Source organism: Fusarium fujikuroi, chromosome FFUJ_chr09 (assembly GCF_900079805.1).
Source record: "Fusarium fujikuroi IMI 58289 draft genome, chromosome FFUJ_chr09".
NCBI classification, from domain to species: domain Eukaryota; kingdom Fungi; phylum Ascomycota; class Sordariomycetes; order Hypocreales; family Nectriaceae; genus Fusarium; species Fusarium fujikuroi.
The window spans coordinates 2,059,268-2,074,822 of NC_036630.1; the positions used below are offsets into that span (position 1 = coordinate 2,059,268).

At 46.7% G+C, this 15,555-nt stretch overlaps 2 protein-coding genes, besides 2 other annotated features; both read left to right on the forward strand.

Moving 5' to 3' along the window:
- Positions 1-721: 721 nt before the first annotated feature.
- Positions 722-2,406, forward strand: FFUJ_09527 (uncharacterized protein; the record flags this gene model as incomplete). XM_023568560.1 has 2 exons in its annotated part: positions 722-899; positions 956-2,406. The coding sequence occupies 2 exons, from the start codon at positions 722-724 to the stop codon at positions 2,404-2,406; spliced, it is 1,629 nt and encodes a 542-aa protein (XP_023435739.1).
- A 5,449-nt stretch (positions 2,407-7,855) lies between these two features.
- On the forward strand, positions 7,856-9,747 carry FFUJ_09526 (uncharacterized protein; the record flags this gene model as incomplete). XM_023568561.1 has 2 exons in its annotated part: positions 7,856-7,988; positions 8,045-9,747. 2 exons carry the CDS (start codon positions 7,856-7,858, stop codon positions 9,745-9,747), a joined length of 1,836 nt encoding a protein of 611 aa, XP_023435740.1.
- Positions 9,748-12,015: 2,268 nt separating this feature from the next.
- Positions 12,016-12,140, forward strand: a tRNA (tRNA-Arg).
- A 2,067-nt stretch (positions 12,141-14,207) lies between these two features.
- Positions 14,208-14,291, reverse strand: a tRNA (tRNA-Lys).
- Between the last annotated feature and the right edge of the window lie 1,264 nt (positions 14,292-15,555).

A 15,555-nucleotide genomic window follows, 5' to 3' on the forward strand; every position in this document is an offset into this window, starting at 1 on the left:
TGCTTGGGCTGGATTCTATTGGGTTGTCGTAATTCTCCAACATCAAGGGCCAAGTCGGGTTTAGGGCCAGGCGGTGCCATCCATGCCATGCCTCTTGTTCATTATGTACTTGGGTTCCCCTCCTTCGATCGTCACTGCGAGCGGGTTTTTCCTCATCTTTACAAGCATTTCATCTCTTGTTCTCCTTCTTCTCTAATCTCATCGTTGGATGCTCAAAGCGCTTCAGTATAATAATAACCACTTGTCGCCCCCTTCAGTTTCAGACAGATCATCCATTTCTTGGCTCCAACTGTCCCCGCTCATATCTTTCCTCTTACTCTTACCCCAGAGCAACTGTATCGCGTACGCATACCGCTATCTCACCCGCTATCAGTTGATCCCTGTTGTCTCCGGGGACGGCTTTTCATTCGCGAAGCAGCTTCAACAATCTGTCATTCTTTTTGGTTGCCTCATTCTCCTGTTGTCTCCAATTCCCACTATATACCCGCTGACTCCGATTCCTTCTCGTTCCTTTTTTCTTTCTGTCCTTTCACTGCACTCTGTTGCTGTCGTTATCGGCTTCCATCTTCACTGTGGGAGCCCTGACCCAGCCCCATACCAGCCCAGATCCACTAACTTTGGGGGTTGAATCGCTGTACTCCACTGCCCATTCAATCGGAGCGAGTTCTTCTCTTCAGCCCTGATTTGACTTTGCTCTTCCTCTTCCATCATCACAATCATCATGGCTCCGGACTCGTGGTCCGACGCCGATAGCGTGTCGCAGGCTTCGCAGCATTCTCAAATGTCTAATCAGGATACTTCTCTTGATCGGCAGCTGATCCGCCATTTGATGCAACGCTATGGTCGTGATGGCATTGCTCAATTGATAAACGAGGAGGCAAATTCGTCTTCCATTTCCAGTGAGTAATTAATTAATCTGACTTCCCGCCGTCACCGCTAACATCGTGTCTTCCAGTCAACGATGGAGCCTCTGTAGTTACTTCAAGTACCTTTTCTTCAGTAAAGTCCGAGGAAACCCCAAGCATCTTCGACAAAGCTAGCATCCGGACTTTTTCATCCGACAACTCATCGACTCGAGGCAGTATCATCTCCAACGTATCCGCCCGCACTGCCAAGCTTCTTGGTCGCAAACAGGCTGCTCGCCCTTCCATCACCCACGAGGAGGAAACGTCACCAGCATCCAATGAATCGTCAACACCAGCACCCAAGCAAAAGGGCTCTTTCACATGTGGCTTTTGCAGGGAAGAGGGCATTCAGAAGACATGTACCCGTAAAAATGACTTGAAGAGGCACATTGAGGATTTCCACAATACCAACGCCCAGTGGTTCTGTCGCCAAAAGGGTTGCGACATGGTTTTTGACTGGCAGACGGCATACAAAACCCATTTAAAACAAGCTCACGGTGGTTCGCGCATGGCTCTTGATGAAGCCAAGGTCAACCTATGTCCTCAAACTGTTTTTGCTTGTGGTTTTGAGAACTGCTCTCAAGTTTTTGAATCTCCCAACGATGACGAAGCCGATACGATTTTCAAGGAATTTGTGGCCCATGTGGTCAAGCATTTCGACGAAGGCTCCAACAGCGGAGAGTGGACTTATTCTGCAAGAATACGAAACCTCCTTCGACAATCTGGTCTGGTGCGTGCCTGGCAGGGTACTTCATGGGGCGAGGACGAACGAAGTCAGTTACAATGGCACCCTCAATCCAGTGGCATTCTCAGGAAACGCCTTGAAACGAGACATCTCGGTGACCTGCAACTTCTTGTTCAGTATGCTATCGCCCTTGGCACAGAACCCTCGTCGATCAAAGAGTATCGCGAAGACTTTATCAACCCTCTCAAGGATCAATGCCGCCAGGTCATTATGGGACACAAGTCTCGCGCACCTCCTCTGCCACCCTCGGGCCCGTCTCCGAGTACGGACCAGCACCAATTCCGCATCTCTCGTGGAACCACAAATCCCAATATGGCATACATGGCTCAGCGCCGCGCTTATGCCCATAGACCCGGGCCTCTTCGTTCTGGCCGATCCGCTCCGGCTCCGCGCCACACCATGCCTGTTAGTTCGGCAACGCCTGGAGCTATGCCGCACCATTTCCAGTACAACATGGCTTCAGCACCCATGTATGATCCCCGGCAACAGCAACAATTCGCGATGATGCAGCAAGCTAGCGGAGGCATCATTGCCGAGGACTTGCGGAGTTTCCAGTCTATTGCTGGCAATGTTCCAGAGCAGGACATTGACATGCAGGATACTGATATGATGGACTCTACATTCATGTCAAGTCCAAGCTTTTCAGGTCCATATGGACCTCAAGGTATTACGACCGCTGCTGATGGAGCATGTATTACATCCACAGACCCTATGAACCCACACATACAGTTTGGGTTTGACTCAACATACACATAACAAAGCAGACGTTTGAAGCCCGCTTCATATTGATCTTGCAACTGTCCCTATTTTTTTTTTCTTTGTCTATATATCTGTCGGTGAAACAGCAGACATGGCGTGTCCCCTAGCACCAGTTTTCTTGTGGTCATTTATGGATGGGAGTACTTGGGAAGTATTTCATGGTTATGTTTGCTATTGCTCAAAAGCCAGGATTGTGTTTGAGTGTGTTCAAGGTATGGGAGTTTGTTTGGTATGGTTGATAGGCTACACATCTAAGTGTATTGGATTTGATACCCCCCCTGCTTGAATGAATAGCATTATTTCCCAGGATGCAACTGCATATGTGATTATTGTAAACCATAAGCTCTGTGCCATGTGTATCATCGTGATGCTTTGATACCGTTATAGTCAGGACCATACTCGTTCAGTCGAGCATAGTATGCCAATGTCGGATCCGCGAGGTCCCCGCTGCACGTTCCTCTCAGTCTAAGGCGGTGACATGTCCCTGTGGTAATCGAGGTAGCCGGTCGGCCTCGGAGCGACGGATATCTGCTCCAAGCTTCTGAGTTTAAGCAAGATGTCGATCACGATATTACACTTCTGACAAAACAACGCTGAAACAAGGGACAACCTAGATCAAGGTAGAAACAAAATGCAATAGAGTTTGTAAGGTAAGGCGTATTCCGAGGTTCACGTTTCCCTCTATCGACTTGTCAGCGGAAGTGATGGATGACAATGTGAGTTACATAGTGTTAACACTAGAGTCACAACCGCAACTGCCGTGAGTGACTGTGTCGTCAGTGACATTCCCTGTAGATACAAGTGCATGGAATGTCTTGTTTTGGCCATACGATCTGCCAAGAAAGTTTATGTTAAGGGAAAATGCAACTGTACAGAGTTCTCCCTGACGGACGGCGTTGTACAGGGTAGCAGCCGTTGACATGGAGTCGTGGACTACGAGCCCGTTGTCCCGAGGTTAATAGAGTTTACGCGGAAAGATTCTCTCCATCTGATAACTTGTGAAGATGAGTATCGAGATTCGGATCTTTGGTCGGATCTAGGTACCGAACTCGCGGTTTGACATGTGTCTGAAATGAGGTGATATTGCATTCATCGCATACAACATCTCATCAACTAACAAAGTAAAACCTCCATGACTCCGAGAGAGTCACCTAGCTCTCTTCTAAAAATGTTTCATGGCGTCTTATTCCATCATGTTAATGGCCAAGAAGCAGAGTCACCAAGTGAACAGTGCCGCTCTTTGGGATGAAAAATAGCGAGCGGCATATACAGGAAGGCTGAAGCACAGTCAAAAGCCCGGACGGAAACCAGCTTCACGGACGAGGCCTAAGCCCTCTCTACGACAAGGATCCCCGCGAGGTCGAGATAAGGACCTGGGGGGCTTGCGGGAGGCTCTCCCGATAAACCCAGAATAGATGATGCCGCGACAGAGAAGGTTTATGGCGGCGTGTCAATTCTTGATTACAGTGCATGTCGAAATGTCACAGAGTGTGTTTACATGAGTTTGTGGCTTGACGTCCGAGAACATGGACGAGTTAGAGGCAGGCAAAAATAGATGTCAGCTTTTGGCGTTGTTTCCTTGAGCTCAATGGCAAGGTAAGAAGAGGCTTGAGAGGGTTATCCCTGACAGGGGTTCTCTGGACAATAGGCTGTATGTAAGTTGGAGGTCAAGTGAAACTCTTTGGGGATGCTGGAGATAGGGGACCTGCATAACCTCCACGTGGAGTGCGGACCAAGAAGGGGAATGGCTGCGATGCTGTGATAAGAACTGGTGGACTTGGCTGTCCTCCAGTCGAGTTGATTGCTCGACACGGACACGGCGGAAAGCAGCCAACGGACGGACAAACTCGATCCCTCTGTAAGTTAAGGTTGTGCCTCCAGGTCTAGACAAAGATCTACAGGACGGGTGGACCACGTGGGAGAGCGTTACAGAAGGTTTCACCTCTTTCACTCCACTTCCTTCACTCGAGTTTGATGTTGATCGTGAGCCTGACTGATTCATCATCTTTCAGCATCATCGACGAAGGCTTTCGTGAGGCTATGCTCCACGGATGAATCTTGCTCCATAAGTCATGACGTTCCATCGTGGCGTGGTATCAGAGTGGTCTGGACTCTAGTGGTTGCGGGGATATGAGCTGAACAAGTCTTCAGGCCCTAGGGTACATGATAAATGAGTTACATGATGCCTTGGTTAGTGATGCACCAGCACGGGCAAATCGGAAGACTTGGGTGAATGGCAAGGGTTCCCGATAGAGGATAGGATGCCTCACAAACGACAGGAACAGAAGGAGAAGAGAGGCCTGTCGCGTTCTGCAGGAGGCATGTCACAATATTGATTGAATTGTTGGTGGGCGATTCATCAATGCAATGCAGCAGAGCACATCATCTCTCTGTTACCCCAGCCTTTTTGCCCTTAAACCTACAAGGGTACACCATCACGAGGCAACCGTGAGAGCAAGCAATAAGCACAAGCAAGCAAGGGCCAATCCAATGGCTATGGCTCAGGATCTACAGTGCTGATCATGGTGCCCGAAACGCATCGGTTGCATGAGTGAGCTACCCAAAGAATACTATATCCGTCCCTCCATCAAGCAACGCATTGTAATTTCAACCCACTGATGCTCTGGCAAGTCAGCCACCACTCGTGTTGCGTTGGATCAGAAAAAGGTCCAGAAATTTTCGAGAAGAAAAAGCAAACGCCACAGGGAAGCGGTCAGAACGTGAGATGAAACAAAAAGCAAAGCAAAGCCAACAAACAAAAAACCCTAATCAGCCAGATACGGCACAACGTCTTCAGTGAAGTGACTTGTCGCATTGAGGTTTTGGGGCCTCCTTTCTTTTTTTCCTTGAGTTGTTGTTTCACGGAAATGGCGTTGCTGTCGACTCTTGGGGGTTCTTCAATTTACTGGGAACGAGGCTGCAGCACCATCCTTGGTTGTACAGAGACAATCATCGTCATTATCATGAGATGGGGTTGAAAGTGAATTGAATAAGTAGTCATCTTGCCAAGGACTCTCACCGTAGCTGGGCGAGCATTGGATGTCACCACTCACCTACACCAGCCAGCATCCACACTGATCAAATGTTTTGACCTCTTTTTTCTACCTCTCTCGCTGAGGGTTCCCTTTCCTCTTACCAAAATCCCATTTACAGGGGGGCTCGCCTCTCCAAAGTGGCTTAGACACTGACCAGGCTCGTGTCATGACCCCCCCATGCTCAGGCCAATACGATCAAAAGGCAACCCTCCAGACTCCGCACCGTAAAGTCTCGGCAGGCCATTCAGACGCCGTCTTTCGCAGCAGAAGCCAGAGATTGGCCCATCGTCATTTCCCGCTGAAACAGGGTCGTCTGCTGGCCCGCGTTATTGCTGATGCGCTTTACTATTACGGGGTCTTGGCTCTGTCTTGGTCTTGTTCTTCTCTGAAGAGTCGAGTGGAGACGGCGACTGATACTCGGAAGCCACGTTTGATGTATCCGTATGCTCGTTACCTTAGTTAGGGGATTGGTAGCGATAGAGTTGTTCTGACTAAACGAAACCAAACTAAACTTTGTGTGTGATCAAGTGCTCGAGTTGGGTTTGATTCAGTTACGTACAACTTCTGGTCATACACAGTCTGCTCAAGGTGTCAACGGTTTTGAACGGCACTTGGACTCTTGACGGACTCGAGAAACAAACGAACCCGAAGCGAGGTCGAGCAGGGTTCATCAGGTTGTCGATGTGATTGATGAACTCACTGACCTCAAAGCACAGGACAACAAGACAAGAAAAAGGAGCCCACCAGGAATGAAATCACCAGCCCTCCATTAATTAATACTCCGTATAAGTATGTACGGAGTATGTATGTAAGTATGTGTTCAATGTTGTATCGCGCTGAAAAGCAAATGTCATGTAATCTCTCTTGCATGCAGCTTCTTCTAGAAAGACGGCAGAACTGTTTCAGCAGGTCGTGTCATGCCCGTCTACGTAATGTAATAATATCGAACAAAAGTACGTAATTTGCTGGCGCAGGCCCTTGATATTTTTGGCTACAGCACATCGCATCGCAGCAGACACTGACTGCACTTTAAAATTCACTGCCTGCAGAGGTGAGATGAGTTTATCGGTAGCTCCAGCCGAATTTTTTTTTAATGGGATCCATCATCCATCCTTGGGTGCCTCAATTCAGTCGGACTCGACTTGGTAGCCCCGTCCGTTGCTACCCAGCCTGACCATAACAGAACAGACCTTACTATACTAGTCTAGGGCAGTGGTCACTCTAGCACACCCAAAAAGAGCGAGGGCCAAGTTAATCGGGCTATCGAGGATTTAGTAAGGCACGCCTGAATGGCTTAAAAGCCACTGTTGGGAGTATAGTTGAGTGCAAAGCCTACAGCGTCTAGAGCGTCGAGTAGGCATCATGCTAAAGGAGCATTTCTGGGTCCCTGTTGATCCCATCTCATGTGAAACTCCCAAAAAGTACATCATCGACAGGCACGTCACTTGATTCTCCGTCTCCTGCAAAAAACAGAGTTTCTCTGAGCGAATGACGTTCCTGAAACGGCCTTGGTGATGAGCAGGGGACCCCCTGGCTGACGGAGTCACTAGCCCTCAGACTAGCCAGGACATGGATAAGTCAAGCGTGGGTCGACAGTGAGCGATCACTCCGGCAAGCCCGTTGTAATGTCTCACCCAAGTCCAGGGATTCGAAGAAAGCTTCTAGAAGGACTTTCCCTCTTCTGTCCTGTCTCTGCCTCTGCCTCTCTCTAGTCTCTAGTCTCTCTCCCCTGCCCTACTACCTACTGCCTACCTACCTACACTTCATCCATCTGCTCTACTCTCCCTCTTCTGACTGACATTGACTGACACTGACTGACTTGACCCTCTCTATTACCTGGCCTACCCATACTTTTATGTCTGCCTCCCCCATCTTCAAACAAGGACCCTTGCGTGTCTCGTCGTGTCTCGTCTATTCTTCACGCTTACATTAATTGATCTGCTCTGCTCTTCTCTGCTTTAATCACATACATACATACCCACAGACTTGCAACTATCGCATCACATTCCACAGCGTTCTCAGTTTACGACTCAACGACTAAACTACCAAGCACTAATCGTCGCGGGCTGTCGATTTCCCCTCGTTTCGCACTCACTCACTCACACACGACTCGACTCGACTCGGACCGTGTTTGCTGATCTATTTCGCCGGACGTTAACTCAACTTATCGACACTCCTTGGTATCACCAGGCCTTCCACCACGCCTCACGGACTCGACTGTCGACTCGACTTCGCCGACTCCAACTTGATGATAGTCACATCGTCGGCGACTGTTTCCTATTGCTGACATCGACCTCGACACAAGCCGTCGCTCTTTTGTTCGAGCCACTGTTGATAAGTCACTCAAGCGCTGAGTGCGCGTTATCGCACCGTTGACCGAGTCTCGAGCACTCTTCACTCACAACATGAACATGTTTCCCTTTCCAGTTCAAGAGGACCAAGTGAGGCCTCTGTCCGAAGAGGACCAGCAGATCCTCTTGGGGCTTACCCGTCGCTACGGCGTCTCAAGTCTCGTATGCGCTCTTGGCGGTCTGGGTGCTTCATGTGAGTGATTTCCACCACACACACAATTCAATGTAAGCCCTGCTAACAATTAACAGCTCGAGCCTCCACGTTCTCGGCATCAACACTCCTCAGCAACACCAGCGCTCCCTCACTAGCATGGAGCAGTTCTGACGCCTCTCATGCACGATCCGATGCGGCCTCGATTCGAACCCAATCAACATGGCAGGATAACGCAGGCGACGTTCCCTCGATTCACGACGGTGAGATCGGTAAAGTTGCCGATCGCACATGGCTCGACTCGCCCAATCTCATGCAGTCACCCATCCCTTCATGCGATGTCACCTCTCACCCGTCGCCCCGGCATGTCACACCAACCTCTAAGAAATACCAGTGCCCCATGTGCTTCCTCGACAACAACCCCGTTGGTTTCGGCAGGAAAAGTGACTTCAAGAAGCATCTTTACAATTTCCACGGTGCTGATGTGACTTGGCTTTGCAAGACCAAGGGCTGCCATCTCTCCTTTGCTACTGAGCGAGCCTACAGCACTCACGCCAAGGAGACACACCGCATGGACGCCCTCCCTAACAGCACTGCAAAGACAGAGTTGTGCCCCCAGGTTGTCTTTGGTTGTGGATTCGCCAGCTGCAAGGACCGTGTCTTTGAGGCTTCTTCCAACGACCAGGCTTCTGCCAGCCGCGACAAGTACTTTGAGCACATCGCTAAGCACTTTGAGGATGGCTTTGATGTGAACAACTGGGAGTACAAGGTTCAAGTCCACAATCTCATGCGTCAGTCCAAGGTCAAGTCTGTTTTCAAGACTTGCATCTGGCCCAAGGAGAAGAGAATGCAGCTCACATGGCGCCATCGCTCCTCCGGTGATCTCAAGCGTATGCTTGAGGCCCGTCATCTCGGTGAGGATATCTCAACACTTGTGCGTCTTGCATTCATCCTGGGCACATCGCCTTTCACCAGCCCTACTACACCGCCACCAAGCGAGATTGACCTGCAGTTCTCTCTGCCCTTCCGATCTCAATGCTTGATGGACACTGTTGGCCACGCTGATGGTGCTCAATCCTCGACGGCCGAGAACAGTGAGACCAACACACCGATGGTCACTGTGACGAAGCAGGCTCCTCAAACGCCGGAGGCACCTTCGTTCCCTGCCCGACGCATCAAGCAGGAGACTCGACCCACGACACCAATGGACGGTCTTCCTGAGCCTATGGTTCACGATGATCTCACTGCTGGCCCTCATCCTGGAACACCGTTCCCCATTCCTAACGAGCATGTCTGGCCAGTGGACGCACCCAAGTTTGCTCCTGACCAGATGAACACCTTTGCTGATGCTTCCATGACCTACATCCTGCCTGGTCAGGAGCTTCCTCAGCAACAATGGGACATGACTGGCATGCAACAGCACTTCCCTCAACAAGACACTGTCATGTCCAACGTCTACATGCCTCCTCAACAACCTGTTGCTGCTCGTCCTGCTACACCTATTCCTTCCAAGCGACCTGGGTCTTGGGGCAAGCGACTAAGCCTTGAGAACTTGCGTCCCAAGAAGAAGACAAGTGTGTATGGAAGCCCTGCTTCCGAGCACGAGGCTGTCCCTCCTGTGCCAGCCATGTATGCCGACATGATTCCCACGTCTATGCCAGCGGGCTACGAACTGCCAATGCGAATGGGCCACCCTCAACAAGGGTACACATCGAACCCTGGTTTCATGCCCCAAGCTCAACAGCAACAGTTCGGCTCACCCACGACATTTTACTTGGATGACGGGGACATGAGACTATAAGGCGTTTTTTTAAATCTCGGAACGGAAAAGCATTCTTTGAGCATTATGATTTCATTTATTCTCTTTTTTCTCAAACTCTGCATTACCATATATCTGTACTAATAATCACCCCTGAAGAGGAGGACGAGGAACATAACGACAGGATATCCATCCTCCACTATCTGACGAACTTTCTCTTGTTACACATTTCCTTTCTGTCTGCCCTGGATACATCAGGACAACCACATACCTATTTCCTTTTTTTGTCTTTTCTTGAGTGTCATTGTTAGTCATTTGTTTGCTTTGAGATACCACGGTGTTGAAGAAGGATGGAATGAGATCAGACGGGAAACTAAAGTCATGGAACGCTGCATAGGGCACAGAATTGTTTGACTGCAGCATGTTTTTGTTTTCTCTCTGTTGAATGTTGCATCTTTCGGGCGGTTTTATGCGTGGATTACTATACCGGGATAGGCAGATACCCTTGTGTGAGGCCAGCAAGCAATTGAGGATATTTGCTCTGGCGGGATACATATGAATAGATAGGGAAGGAAGCATGTCAGCGAGATATATGAATTAATAGAATCTTGAAGATTATCTTTTGTGCCGTTTGCCCAAGTGAAGTCTCTGAATTGACCGACCGCATAACCAAATATTTTGCTATCTTGAGTGAATGACAATGCTTATCCTTTGCTGTAGCTCATGTGTTGTGTCGGTTTGATCTTGCAGCCATGCTTCATTGAATCTACAACTGTCCAGGACACGCGTGTCTTGGGACAACTGAATTGAGAATTACAATCGACAGCCACCCGGTTCGATGTGACATTCTCAACATGTCAGACTTTATTCATCAAGATGTGATAGAAACAAAGCAGCTGCAGGAGCACTTGATGCCGCTTCCCACAGCGGAGCAACCTCAACTGGAGAAGCAGATCTCAGCCGTATCTCTGTCCAACATACATATGGCTTGGGACATTCCCCATGAAGTACGAATGGAAAGTTCACTACAAGCCAAAGCTTGATGAACTCGAGCTTGGTGATAGTCTACTCGCCTGTGGTGATCATCCTCTTGAAGCCACTGACTACATGATGCTCCTCTACGAGAGGCAAGAAAACCTAGGATCTTTATCCTAAAGGCTGAAAAGCTTAGGTAAGTTTAGTATAAGTTTAGTTGAACTTAGGAGAGTTATGTCTACTATGCTAGCTTGATGTCAGAAGTTCTATCCTCCCATGAATCACACGAAGTTCTCGTGAAGATGATAAAGGGCCAAAGCTGCACCGATAAGGAAAATGATACACCCAGAGGAAGGAATTGGGGTTCCAAAATCCACGGGTATCTTACGCATAAAGTCTGTTTGAGAAATGGTGATGTACTGGCTGAGTGACAGTTGCCAGGGTCAAGGTATTAGCGAGGCGGGAGCATCATGGAAAAAATTGAGCAATTAACAGTAAAGTCACAGATTAATGACAACGAAGAGAAGCTACAGGCGATTTTGTCACTAAAAAGTATCTCTTTTCTGGAGGGTTTGTGAGGTGGCAGGTTTACGGTTTTGGTTGTGAGTCACAGCAGCCTTGAGGCGCGACTTAGCAGAGGGACAGCGTTTGTGACCACGAGCTCTGGTAATGAATCGCGAGCTGGACATATGGGAAGATAAGGAGGTGGCGAAAAAGTAGTACGGTATTTTGTGGGAGACGTCGCTTTCGTTGTGCCGTTTGGACTGATTCAGTGACATCGCAACCCTTGAGGCTCAACGGGCGTTGGTGGAAGCGAGATAAGAAGCCTCCGGCGACACCAGAGGCTGCAACATGAGAAGAAGTTTAATCTATATATTGGTGACAAAGTCTGAGAACATACAGAATCCAGGTAGAACGAAAGTGTGGTCATGGGTGAATGGTACTCGGAGTGCGCCACGAAGCATTTATCCTGAGAAGAGCCAAAGTTGTGTGAAAGAAGGCTCGATGCTTTAAGCAAAATGCGAAGACGGAGTTCCATGTAAAATGGGATCATTGTGGGGAATTGGTGACTGAGTTACACAGTCGTCGTCGTTGAGGGATGCTGTGGATAGAAACACCAAGGCAAGGGATCATCTATGCAATGTAGATCACGATGCAGACAGGCAGAACGTTGTACAGTTTTCTAGAAACATGACATGTGGGAAGATAGCCCAATAAACGACAAAGTCTGCCACAAAGACGTGTTGTGTTTGTTCCTGGGGCTGGGCTGAGGTGGATGTAGTGCCTACATAAACTGATTCAAAACGAAGCCTTTTATCAGCAAAGCTCAAGCAAAGCAGCTTGGCGCAGTGGAAGCGCGGTATGTTTCTGCTCCACAATGTAACTTAACGATAGAGTACTAACATATCCCAGCCGGGCTCATAACCCGGAGGTCACTGGATCGAAACCAGTAGCTGCTACGAAGCAATTTGTTTTTTGCAAGTTCTTTGTTCTGAGATTTTTGAATGGTGGTTGACGCCAAAAACCAGCGCCAGGCTGTTATATCACCGGTTGGCGCCTTATATTTTTTGAGGCCTGCGTCAAGCATAAGCGGAACTCCTAAGGTCTGCAATTATGGCTCCTGACACCGCTGGTTCCACGATGTGAGTTCTTGATCTCAAATCAATCTTTTTGTGTGCCGGGTTCGGCACGGCACAATCGCGAAGTGGATCCTCGGCGCCGGAACGGACAGCCGGTTCGGCATTCTACCGTAGAGGAGCCTTGAATGTGTCTGTGATAACTTGTGAATGTAACATGAGCTTGATAGTATTCCAGGCAGTCTCTCCCCTTAATTAAGTGATATAAATTACAGACTGGTAAATTTCCAGGCATTTACTGAAAGTGTTTCGGAACTTCAATTAATAACCCTATAGTGGGGGGCAAAAAGTATGAAGACCCCCTAAGTAGCTCCTCCCTGACTAGCCCGATTGAGACCGCGTTTTTAACGCCGCTTTTTTATATATATCATAACACTAAAAAATAGATTGCAATGCTATACAGTAAAGAGCTTTTGCCTTTATTATAGTCTTAAATATGTAAATTAAAGAGATAAGGTTATTTCTACTATTAAATTTAGAAGCAGTTTCTTTATATTTCCCTTAAAATAATTAAAATAATATACTGCTATAAGATATAATAGAGAGAGGAAAATTTTTTTCTGCCTTAATTAGGTATGCTATATAAGCTTATAGAAGAGCAATAAGATTAAATTTATAATACTATTATAACCAATCTATATATAATTATATAAGATTTATTTAATTCTATTAATAATATAGTTAAATTATAGTCTCTTTAATACCTTTTATATAAGATAAATAAAAGAAAATAGATATAGAAAAAACAAGTTACTTTAATGCCGCTATAGACTTATAAGAGGCTTTAATAGGCTATAATATATTAAGGCATTAATTAGAGATATATAAAATAGAGTAATAAGTATATAATACACTGCAGTTAGGGCTTAAGACCTATTTAGACCTTCTTATTGCTTTATAAAGCTCTTTATATATAAGATATAAGGGAGGTAAGGAGATAAGGTGCCATTTGGCAGATATTCTAGGCTGCCTTTAGTTATAATTCTTATATGCCATTAATGCCTCTTATTAGTAATATTAATGCTATTAATATATATTATCTTTATTTCTATATCTTACTTTAGTTTCTCTAAGCCGGTAATATCTTTATATATAATAATATATCTATATATACTGCCTGGATTGTTAAAGCCCTTTTGGAAAAGCTTTAGGTTAAGCTGATAACTTAGCTGCTGTATTTGCCTGATTTAAACCCTATAGAGAATCTATAGGCACTAATAAAGGCAGAGATATATCGGTTATATCTAGAACTGACTTATATAGAGGATACAGTTGCTATACAATATGCCCTAGTCTTAGCTGCAATAGAAGCTTAAGATAGTCTTTAAGATATAGTATTAAAGAACCTTTATGATATAATGCTAAATTGCGTTATAGCTATAATTGCTGCAGAGGGTTAGTATATAAAGTATTAAGCCTATTTACAGTTACTTTAAAAGGTCGAAAATATAAGCTTAAAGTGGCATCGCGATAATCTCCCGTTCCGGTTAGACGCCCCTTTCGGTACCTTAAGGGGTCTTTATACTTTTTGCCCCCCACTATACAGAAGTATGTTAACAAGGAGAAAACTGGTACTTATTAATGCGCTAACTGCCCCATCTGTTATCCCCGGCTGCTAAGAATATTAGATAAAACCTCCATTATTAATACCACTATGTTCTTTGACTTATTATCTAGAGTCTCTTCCACCTTAGAGTGTTGGACATTCACGCTGTCACGTGGCCCCAAACAATGAGTGGACCCAGCGCCCATCGTCGCCCCACCCACTCTATATATTCTCCAAACTCAATACCCTTGTAACTCCATCAAAACGTATCGGATTGATATGAAAAATATCGCAATCCATTCTCCTTGATCAGAAGAGCAAGTGAAAAAAAATTCTAAAAAAATCTCCCGATATGGGACTCGAACCCATAACTTTCAGATCTCAGTTTCCTAAAAGTCTGACACGCTAACCAATTGCGTCAATCGGGATGCTGATTTGTTGAGGAGAGGCACCATAATTCTGAATTCATTCGCAACTGCGGCACGTGCGGTAGAGCATTGCAGCTTCCTCTCCTCGTTACTTCAAGCTGTCGACAGATAACCTTGAGCTCCTAGCTCTCAGATCAAAAGTCTCACACTAACCAATTTTCTTGACTGTAATGCTTAATTCATTGAAACAAACATTTGAGTAGTAGCCATCAGGCTCATGAAACACCGTCTTGTATTCAGCCTAGCTATCACTGCCTCTATGGTGACCACAAGGACCGCAAAATGTAACACAGTCGTTATGGACCAGTAACCATGGGCAAGCCATGATGCACACTACGTTGCTGCGCATGTGCCACGCGACAACTACTTACTACGCAGCTTGCGATGAGAACCGCTGATGCTGGTGTGAAATTAGCAGCAATCACCCACGAAAGATGAGGGTCATGCAAATAGTTCCCTGCGATTACAAACTCGTTTATATGTTGCTACAGTACTCGTTAACGTGCTCCGTGTCGGATTGGTTGATCTCCCTGTACCGAAGCATCGCATCAAAGGGCGTGGTTCAGTTTATGTTCAATTGGCCAGCAAAGATCTAAAGTGAGAATTTTATGACACTCCGTAATGCATTCAATACGCGTCAGTAGTCGCGAAGGACAGCTATTCAAGAAGAAAACTGTTATCCCCATGGGCGTGCTTATATGTCCATCGGCTAGATCCAGCCTAGTTGACGTTGGAAGCTTGACCACAGACTCTACCCGCCCTGGGCCCCCACTCCCTCGAATGCGGGCATGAGATTGGGAAACACGTTTTTGCCAAATGGCTGGAACTGTGCAAATATAACACATATGTTCAAGTTGCACATCACCGGATTATCGAATCTAGATTACACGCCTGATAGATGAATGGCAGATAAATGTAAATGCATGCATGTTGTGATCCTCTGTCTCTCTCTTTGGGCTGATGATGACCTTTGCTACTTTACTACGAGGAGCCAAATGTAATAACCAGTAAGAAGCAGAGGGAGCTGTTCTAGAGGAGTAGATCTCCCGCCTGTCTACATTAAGTTAAATACAGGATGCATAAGAAAGGCATGTAGCACAGTCCTCAATGTCACCGTCCTGTAGGAGTTACTCTACGTTAAATGGGCTGGACGTACTCAACTTAAAAGCAAATCAGAATAGATAAACACCTGATAATGATTGAAATAAGCTAGAAAGTTAAGCAAGTTAAGCGGTAATGACAGTAAAGAATTAAAGAGCTTCAG